The sequence below is a fragment of the Solanum tuberosum genome, unplaced genomic scaffold (genome assembly GCF_000226075.1).
Source record: "Solanum tuberosum cultivar DM 1-3 516 R44 unplaced genomic scaffold, SolTub_3.0 scf00092, whole genome shotgun sequence".
Taxonomy (NCBI): Eukaryota; Viridiplantae; Streptophyta; class Magnoliopsida; order Solanales; family Solanaceae; genus Solanum; species Solanum tuberosum.
The window spans coordinates 1,300,570-1,311,155 of NW_006239019.1; the positions used below are offsets into that span (position 1 = coordinate 1,300,570).

At 32.5% G+C, this 10,586-nt stretch overlaps 2 protein-coding genes across 2 annotated transcripts; one reads left to right on the forward strand and one right to left on the reverse strand.

Annotated features, from left to right (window-relative positions):
• Nucleotides 1-3,620: 3,620 nt before the first annotated feature.
• LOC107060700 (bifunctional phosphatase IMPL2, chloroplastic-like) lies at nt 3,621-4,458 on the forward strand. The gene is made up of 2 exons (XM_015308886.1): nt 3,621-3,810; nt 3,860-4,458. Exons 1-2 carry the CDS (start codon nt 3,621-3,623, stop codon nt 4,456-4,458), a joined length of 789 nt encoding a protein of 262 aa, XP_015164372.1.
• A 1,692-nt stretch (nt 4,459-6,150) lies between these two features.
• On the reverse strand, nt 6,151-8,481 carry LOC102597851 (uncharacterized). The gene is made up of 2 exons (XM_006347731.2): nt 8,269-8,481; nt 6,151-8,173 (listed from the first exon to the last, which is right to left on the reverse strand). The coding sequence occupies exon 2, from the start codon at nt 8,067-8,069 to the stop codon at nt 7,170-7,172; it is 900 nt and encodes a 299-aa protein (XP_006347793.1). The 5' UTR covers nt 8,070-8,173; nt 8,269-8,481; the 3' UTR covers nt 6,151-7,169.
• Nucleotides 8,482-10,586: the final 2,105 nt, after the last annotated feature.

A 10,586-nucleotide genomic window follows, 5' to 3' on the forward strand; every position in this document is an offset into this window, starting at 1 on the left:
ACTTTAGCATTCATTGTATCATTTCATACGGGTAAATTCGTTCATTACATATTTTCTCCGTCCAATAATAGTTCTCCATTATATTATTTTGAAATGTCTAACAAGTATTGTGGGGGTGTAACTGTCAAATTTTTAGATAACAATATCATGTAAAATTTCAGACGTAGTTTATATGTTAAATATAAGATTGCGAACGCAGGGTGACACCCTTGTCTTAGAAAATTTTACCAAGTTTTGTATATTAATATTATGTGACAAAACTAGTTATCCGTTAGGCGTGTAGATGAGGGATACCTACAAGACAAAGATAATTAAGCCAAATAAGTTCGTGTATTATCATGTTTGAAGAGTTGTTGGAAAATCAAATCCATCTCAGCTAGGCCATCTTATGTTAGAAGAAGAGAGAGGAGCTACTATAAAATATTTAAATTTTAAATTCGCTTCTGTATAATGTATGAAGATGGATCGTTCGATCTTATTCATTCCTTCCAATCAATAAACTTTTATGTAGTCAGTTTGGTTCACAACGGAGACAAAGTGAATTGTTGCTGTATGCCCACGCTGACAGGCTATACTAGCTTGACACCTGCATGAGGTGACAGAGATCGATGATCAGTAGGTCCACAATTAATGACTATATATGAATTATTTTTATCGTCCATGCAATACTACTACTACTCTTTAATTTGTGTGGCTTGCACATGCACAAGATATTGTGACAATCTTTGTACCAACACAATAACAATAATATTTCTATTGCAATTTTACAAATAGAGTTTGAAAAAGATAGGTATTATACATAGATCTTATTAATATCTTATGCAGGCAGAGAGACTGATTTTGAAAGATCTTCAGCTTAATAGCAGCAAATTTAAATACAAAGAAGAAGAAAGCAGTACTATAGAAAATATATATAGCGAAACCTACAAAAAAGGAACAAGAACAACATAACAGTGCGATAGTCGATACACATTAAATAACAAACGATGATATATATATATAGATAATATAAGCAACAATAACAACGACAAACACTAACTAGTCTACATGCACCCTCAAAAGGAAAAACAACCCTCTAGTGATTACATACTAACTTTCAAATCTAATAAGCGACCTAGTACTATAACACAACACATGTAACTTAACTACAACTATCAAACACAACAATCTAACTGCCTGATTAACTTAATTTGGTGGAAAGATTTTTTATTTTTATTTTAAAAAAGGTAATGTTCTTACAATATTTTATAGTATTTGGTTAGTAAGCAATGAAAAATATTGACCCATAAATATTTATTTTATAAAATGTAGAAAAACACTATGGCTGGGTGGAGTGAGGAGTCATGTGGATTCGAGGATGGGACAGAGCCAGTGACTTTATAATGTTACTTGTAAGAAAAAAAATCTTAAAAAAGTCATTTTGCTTATTTCTTAAGGAAAAAAAATGACTTACCAAACACCCTATATCAATACTCCCTTCGTCCATTTTTAATTGTCATCTTGCGTTTTTTGGAAGTCAATTTGACTAATTTTTAAAGTTAAATTAGATTACATTAATTCGATATTTTAAACAAAATAATTTAGATATTCAAAAACTATACGAAAAGTACTATAAATTACAATTTTTTACATATCAATATGATAAAAAAAAATACATCATAAAATATCAGTCAAAGTTCTTATAATTTGACCCTAAAAAAGGGAAACCATGACAGTTAAAAGTGGACGGAGGATATATATATATTTATAAGCATGTGACCTAAATCAATTTCTTTACACACTTCAATAATTATATTAAAATAAATTATATGATCAGAAGGATTCAATGGTTTTATATATATACATAAATAAATAAAAATTGTTTTTCACGTGAGTAAAAGTGTAAAAGAAATAAAATATATAGAGAAAAGATATATAAATTAATTTGTATTGATGGTATGTGATCCATATGTAAGTTATCCAAAATGCATGTGTCGAATCATAAGTGAGTTTCGACGATATTGTAACGTAGGAAAAGGTAAAGTAGAAATAGCAAATATATTTATGAGTGGCCTAGTTGTCCAGCTAGAGGATAAATTTCCCCATCACCATTTAATTTCATGTACTATCATTTCCAGCCTAAGGACAATTATTATGAAAGTGACTTCAATATATACCCCCATACACACAGGTCCAAGACATAATTGGTTGTTTTTGGTCATGTAAAAATCAATGTACTACAAGATTATGTAACCTTTTCTTTTAGGAATGGCACATGTCGTAAGAAAACAAAATGGGAGGGAAATAATTATTGTTACTGTTTATAATAATTCACAAGACAAGTCCCTTTCAAACGTTTCATTTAATTTTATGCTGAATTGTTCTTATGATAACGTGGTTGTTGTTAAATGATTATTATTTGTTAATGGATGATTCCTAGGTTACAAATATTCAATAGTTCCTGTATTTGATAATGCAAAGAAAAAGAAAAACACTTTAGAGTAAAAATAATTTGGTGGGCGTTTAGCTATTATTTCAATCGACATCAATTTGAAAAGTTTCTTAAGTAATTTAAAACTGATCCACGAATAGTTTAAGTCTTTATAGTGTTTGAATATTTTCTGAAGTTTAAAATAGTTAGATATCATAAGTGAAATAATGATTAAGTTTTAAAATTGAAACTCAAAAGTATACATAAGTACTACTAAAATAAGTACCATAAGTGAAATAGTGATTTAAGTTTTAAAATCGAAACTCGAAAGTATACATAAGTGAAATAATACATTTAGTAAAAGTAACTATTTTATCAATTTTGTCACTCTTTACCTTTAGAGCCTATAGAGGCGCACAATAACTAGGCCAATAGACTGATTTTCTGTTGTTGGGCCCTGAAAAAGCCTTTAAGCAATGAGAGTAAGCTTCGCGGGCTCAAAAAATGTGTTTTCGAAAATCTTTCAAAATTGAACACATTTTTTGGATATATACTAATAAAGTATTAAAAGAAAAACCAATAATTTGGATATTAATTACATCATATCCCAATTTTTTTCCAAATAACAATAATCCTGAGTTTCTTAGAACTCGCACATTGCTTCTTCGCCCAATACATAGCGAACGATACATGAGTTATGTATCAAATACATAACTATAAATCAGATTCATATTGATTTAGGTTTGAGATAATCAGAGTTATGTATCAACAATAACATTTGTACCAGATACATTGTATACAAATAAAGTTGTAATGTATCATATAGAGGTGGAGTGATGTATCCGGATGTTAAGAGAGAGAAGGAAAAAGGAGATTTTTATAATCAACTCAAATGGTAGAAATTTTTAGTGATTATGTTATCTTAAGTGGTATACTAACGTAATTTTCTAGTCACGTCATACGAACGGAACTATTACATAAAAGTGTATTTATGCCATGTACACCCAAAGAATAGCAACAACAGGTTTCTAGGATTAAAAAAATATATTTAAATGAGTTATAAATAAGGAAAATTACTTTGGACTCAAAATTTATTTTAACGAGTTTGTTATAAAGAAAATAAATATTCTGCCGTTCTTGTTTTTCATCGCGTTAGTTTTTACAGTAATTTTTTTTGTTGATCGCCATTGAAGCAAAAATCATCAGCACAATGGCTACAATCTCTAGCACACCATTGAGCGACATGGAGCTTAATCGTTTTACCCAAATTGTCAACAAAGCTGTTGATGCTGCTGCCGAAGTAGTACGTAAATACTACTCCAACGCCGCAAGATTCCAGTTCAGGGAAAAGGACGGCGACGGACCAGTCACCTGTGCCGACAGAAGCGGAGCAAGCCATAGTTTCCGTCATTCTTGAAGAATTTCCTTCTCATTCGATTTATGGGGAAGAAACTGGTTGGCACAATCGTGATTTTGCGCTTCTTCCTGATCAATTTATATGGGTTTTGGACCCAATTGATGGGACTTCGAGTTTTGTGGGTAAAGATAATTGTGCTTTCGGCATTCTCATTGGGTTGGTTTATCATGGAAAGCCAATTATTGGGTGCATTGATCAGCCGATTCTGAAATTGAGATGGGTTGGGGTTAAGGGGAAAGGAACCACCATTAATGGCCAAGAAGTTTCTACAGTGGATTGTTGTGATATGGATAAAGCTAGGGTTCATTTGACGGTTCCGAATTACAACGATGATGCGAAGAAAGCTTATGATAGTCTTGCGAAGAAGGTGGGTAAGAGGTTGTTCAATGGGAACTGCATTGTTTTTGGTGAGTTAGCTTCGGGTTTTGTTGATGTTATGGTTGATTGCGCTCTTGATCCTTACGATTTTCTTGCACTTGTTCCGGTGGTTGAGGGCGTTGTTACTGATTGGGAAGGGAATGAGCTTATCTGGAATGCTTCAACTCCGGTGGTGCCGGAAGGTGGGTTTAAGATTGTGGCAACTGCCGGAAAAACCACTCATCAACATGTAATTTCTGCACTTTCACAATGATTTTGTTTAGTTGTTTCATAGAGTTTATGCTATTCTATAATGTTGCTCTTTATTTTTTACTTTTCTTGTTGCTTATGAATTTTAATGGAATAAAATGATATTAGATAAAACATACTTCACGTTTGTTACAAGAAATATGTGATTAATCAAAGTATGCATCACTATCGACAATTCAAATCATAATAAACAAGTATTGCTCTGCAGAATTGCGGAATTCATTAACACTTTTACAGAATCAGTTAATAACATGAAGAGTCATATAGACAAATCCCGGGAGCCAAGAAGAATCCAAAACATAAGCAAATCCCAGCAGCCCATCCTTCACACAATGAAGGGCATGCTTTATGGGCACATTATATCCAAATCCCAAGAAGAATCTAAAACATGAATGATGCAAGCAAACAACGACGACGTACCCAATGTAATTTGTATAATATAAAACAGGCTAGATGCTAGAATTTGCAAATTGGGTCTTAAGATTGGAAACTGCTGTCCTTGTAGCCTGAAGGGCCAATAAAGCAACAGATTAGCTTATGGGGTCATTAAACAAGCTCATTATGAGTTAAATAGATCCATGTTTGTGAAATGGCTGGTCAACAACTTAACTCAACCCTTCACAGCTTCTCTCTTGACCATGCAAAGTCATTACAGAAATACCCTGGATAAATCCTCTTGAGAGATGGAGAGAGATCTCACATTGACGTTGATGATAGTGGATTAGATCAAATTCTAAGACTTGTAAAAACACTAAAGGAAATATCATAATTGCAATATTTGCTGCATCAGCATATTGGAGGCCTGATCTAAAAATCCAAAGGCAGGAAACAATGTTGGATGTTTGCGCTTCAGCTGTCTATCACAGAGTGAATTTGGGTTGCATCGGAAGGACTAAGGTCTAATAAGCAATAACATAGAAACAAAAAAGGACCTTGTGGAGTATCTGAGGGAATGATTGAACGGTGTGGTTGAGACCAAGTACCAACCTGGAGATCCCAGTCCCTGTCCTAGCTACAACACCTAGTGTGTGAGCTATGTGCTCCAACCTTAGTGGGCAGGTTCACCCAGCACCTTGTTTGTGGGTTATAGTGAACTGAGTGGTACCAAATCATGGCAAACTCTAACTACTAGATGTAACCTCAAAATAACAAGGGTCAATATCAAGCCCCAAGGCTTAGTTCAAGTGGCAAAGGTTGACAGACTTGTGACTTAAGTCACAGGTTCAAGCTCTGAGCTATGCGAACTAAGCCTGGTAACGTAAGGAACGAGAGCGACTGATCACTTAAGGAATGAAAGTTGACTGGACACATCATCATCAAAAAAATCAATCTAAGAAAAAAAAAGAAACATATGAAAGAGAGAATTTTTTAGAAGTTGAATGGGATTTTCAATGAGATAACAACTGATGCATGAAGTATATTACGAAATATAGCTACTAATTACTCCGTATATCTTTTCATACTTCGCATAAAATGTTTCCGACAAATCCTATCATGTACGCAATCAAGAAATATGTAAGTCACCTACATATAATCAAACGAACATTAACTACCGTCTACCAACATCAAAATTAGAAAGCAAAATACTAACTTCTTGGAGAAATGCAGTTGCAGCGATCCCACGCTGCCATGCCTTGAGAAGATTATGATAAAACTGAAAGGTCGAGAAAGGGAGAACCATACCATTAAAGAACAAAATGGGATTTATGGGGAAAAAACAACCTATGGCTTCAGCTACACATAGGTGAAACGAAAGTCTGGGATAAATGGAAAAAACAATTTATATTTCTAAAAAAAAATACATAATCTAGTTGGGAATGCTTGTGTAACAGCTGAAGGGGCAAATTACATCTGTTGAAGATTTTTAGTGCTTCCCATGGATAAGTGAACATATACAGTGTCCAAGAGAAGTGGGGTATGTTAAGCTTTTTTCACTATGGAATGAAGAAATATGGATTTAACATCATGTAAGACAGCTAGCCGTATTCAGTCCAACCAACTCCCTTAATCTCAATGCAGCAATGTCAACAGTCACAATCTATCTACACTTCAAATACACAAAAACTAACAAGATACAACACATACCAATATCCTTATATTGCATCGAGGGTCAAAGAAGCTATTTGCTCGTATGATGCATTTATACCACATTGTCTGCTGCAAACAGCATATGTTGAGACCATTCCTACAGGGTCTCAGTCCATCAACTTTCATTAGCAATTGAACCACCTGCAAGGAATTGGTCATATCAAAGTTGACATGTCAAAACAACATATGTGTATATCATCAGTATGCAAGCGATAACAATATATATCGGACTGGGATAAGGTATATTCCGCCTGCATCAAGAAATAGACCAAGTGAAGAGATTATTGAAACAAGGCAGATACCAATTGCTTGTTAATATTTCTTAGATCAATCACAGCCATACAAAGACGTCAACAAGAGGAAGCCTTTGACCAAGAATAAATGGATTCCATATTCTTCTCCTTGTAAATTGGAAAAGAAAATGAAAGGAACTATAATTGAACAATTTACAATCAACCCGGTAAAAATGTCTATATATTTGTCTTGGCTCACAGCTTGAGCAACTAAACATACGAAAAGAACAAATTAACTAGTATATAAAATGAAAGTATAATTGAATTTCATAGTCAATAAATCACAGCTCGCTAAAGTATACGTTAGAACTCAAGGTTGAATCCAATCAATTGACTATTCGTTTTTCCAAGCATATAAAAAGAGCGAGAAACCAAGATCATGCGACTGAGCCTCTCTGAATCTCTGCGACCAAGACCAATGTAGTGTTTGGGGATCGCATATGGGCTGTGTTGCCCATAATTTCTCTGCTGAAATGTTGGTCTTGAACATGAAAACGGCACTTCCAACGGATGTGCTAAAAAGCCAGTTATGGACATCCCAAAACACTTCTACGCCAAGGCCATCAACCAACATGGTATGGTTACCACGGAACTTCCACTTTAGCCTCTTTACCTGCATCATTGGCTTACTGTCCACGCGGATGACAAGGCATGGGTCACTGGTGCCACTGGTATCACATTCAATCACGAGATCATGGACTCGACCATTATCACAAAACTGAGCCTTAGTGCTAAATACCTTCTTACCAAACATATGCTCCTTCTTAGCAATAAAAACAGCACCACAAGCAGCAGGGGTGGCACTTGTTTTCTTGATAGCTTCTTTTTTCATATCACCAAGGAGCAAAATCATTTGCCTTTCGGAAACAACACACACATAGAATCCTTCCAATGGCTCAGGACCAGATCCAAACTTCGCTGACGAAAGGTCCCAACATACATCAATTTTCCTAGAATATGCTTCTAAAGTCTTTGACCCTTTCTTCTTCGAAAACAACCAGGGCTTAATATCAACCTTACAGAGACACTGATTTGTATTATCATCAATCCCAATAGTAAGACCTTGACCCATCAAATTCTTACTCCAAGTAACATTAAGCAAACAAGATTTCCCACGCAATTTACACTGATAAACACAAGTTACCAAATTCTGAGCAGCCTTATTAGCACCTGATGATGAAAAATCAGCTACTTGAACCCCAGTTTCCCCAAAACAAGAAGGAAAATCCCTCATGTTTTAACCCAAAAAAAAAGATCTTTAATTCTTCCACAACTTTAGGTTTTCTTCTAACCCCTTTTCTCCTCTCTCTGATTTATGCACAAAGATTCAATTTTTAACTACAAACAAACAGAAATAGGTACTTTCAGAATTTGGGCACAAAAACAAAAAAGCTTAAAAACAAGTAAAACTTTGAGCTGAAAAAGCAACATACCTCAACTAATCAGCCAAGAAAGACACAAAACTACATCAAGAATTGCTTCAAGTGGGTTGATTTGATCTGAGAGCTATATGTATACCAGATGCATTTTTTGCTGCACACAACAAGAAACCCAAACTTCTTAAAAAGGTGAAGAAAAGGATGAGGGGTCCCTCTAAATGAGAGACAAAAATGGGGAATGTAGCAGTAAAAAAAATAAAAATAAAGAATTTGATAGAGAGTGAAAGAGGGAGAAGGAGACAAAAAGTAGACTACTCAAGACTCATCTCACTATCACTAAAATAAAGATTAAAGACCAACTCTAAATACATAATTTAAAAATACATTTTAAAGATCTGTATAAAAATAAAGGAAAAAATACAGATAGATATACATACAAGTAAGATTATGACAGGCTCAAGTAAAGTAACAACAACTCAGTGTTTCTGGAAAAAGCTGATTTCTTTTTAAAACAAGACTGCTCAATGAAACAAACAGAGGAAAAAGAAAAAAAGAATTCACAGACTGTGTTTGGAATTTTTCTATTTTTGACTTTGCTTTTACCTGACATTCTCACATGTAAAATCAAACTCTTATGATCAGAAAAACAGAAATCTTTTCACAGATCCTCCACTCTTCAAGATTGGATTTTGAATTTAGAAACCAAATAGTAGTTGGTAAAAAATTGATCTTTGTGTAGAAACCATATTGTACTGTACGAGAGTGAAGTCTGTAGAGTATAGAATATACGCAAATTGTGGTAGGATTTTTGAAATTAAATTGAAGGGTACTACTACTTCTTAGTTTTTACTCAAGTGATGCAATGTAATTGAAAATTGTGCATTTATCTCCTTCATTCTTTAATTAAAAAGTTGAGATATTGCAAGAATCTTGAAATTAAATGTAGAAGAGTACTTCTTAATTTCCACTTTGAATAGAAATAGTGTATGTAATTAATGTATAGAGATTAAGTAATTAAAGGGAATTGAATGTTAGTATGACCATTTACTTGACTTTGATTTTAAAAGAATTTGAAGGAATTATGTACTACTTTCTCTGTTTCTATTTACTTGTTAAATTTTGACTTGATACATTTACTAAAAATAATAATTAAATAGTGAATTCACCATTTCACATCTTCTAACTAATAGATTAAAATGATGAGTAAAAAAAAATTAAATTAAAAAATATTTGACAAATAAATAGAAACGAACAAAGTATGTAAAAAGCGGTGGGGGTCCAAAGTCCAAACTTCCAAGTGGTTACCACGATGTTGCATTTAATTAGTCTAATATGCATGTGTTACATAAATCATTTATAATCCCAAGGGGTGCTACACCAAAAACTTTATAATCTACTATCATAACTTATACACTTATAAAATTAGAATTTATTTTTTATAAATGAAGAAATCTTCAATAGAGAATATTATTATATCAAAAAAAACTTTTAGCAATAATAAATATACATATTAATAAGAGCGTTAAAATTTTAATCAACATTAGTTAATTGTTATTAGATTCAATGTCATTATAAATTTTAGGGACATTACAAAGAATGTTAATTACTGCTAAAAATATATATATTATTGATAATTAAATTATTATCGTTAATAAATTACCATTAAAAATCATTTTTAATATAGCGGTAAGAGGTTCATTTAAATATCCTTTGTCAAAATATTACGTTAAATATATAAGGTTAAAACGTTTTTTTATTAGTTACATATATTAGATTTCAAAATTTCTCGACTTAATCGTATTTTGTATGTACATATTTTTATCTGAGTCTTGACTAGTCAAGCTGATGAAGTACCAAATATCAAATACTACTCTCTCCGTCTATTTTTATTTGTCATGTTGTGCTTTTCGAAAGTTAATTTGACTAATTTTCAAAGTTAAATTAGATTACATTAATTTAATATTTTAAACAAAAAAAATTAAATATTCAAAAACTATACGAAAAGTACTATAAATTGCAATTTTTGCATATCAATATGATGAAAAATACATTGTAAAATATTAGTCAAAGTTTTTATAGTTTGACTCTAAAAGAGAAAACTATGACAATTAAAAGTGAACGGATATAGTACTAAACTACTAATTATATAAAAATCGTGCAATGCCTATTCTCACACTTGTATGTCTCTCCTCCCTACAAATTAAAAGAAAAGATAGAGGAAATATAATTTATTTATGAAAATGATTTTTTAAAAAAAATAAAACATTCTCTTGTCTCAAATCCTACTCAGAATTCACTGTTACTCCATCCGTCTCTTTTTAGTTGTTATTTATAAAAATACTTGTTTTAAAATAGTTGGCAATTTAAATAAT

Bases quoted from the DNA above. Each gene is read 5' to 3' on its own strand.
- LOC107060700 (XM_015308886.1), top strand. From the start codon at position 3,621: ATGGCTACAATCTCTAGCACACCATTGAGCGACATGGAGCTTAATCGT. The intron at 3,811-3,859 runs GTTTCCGTCATT...TTTATGGGGAAG, and splicing joins CAGAAGCGGAGCAAGCCATA to AAACTGGTTGGCACAATCGT.
- LOC102597851 (XM_006347731.2), bottom strand. From the start codon at position 8,069: ATGAGGGATTTTCCTTCTTGTTTTGGGGAAACTGGGGTTCAAGTAGCT.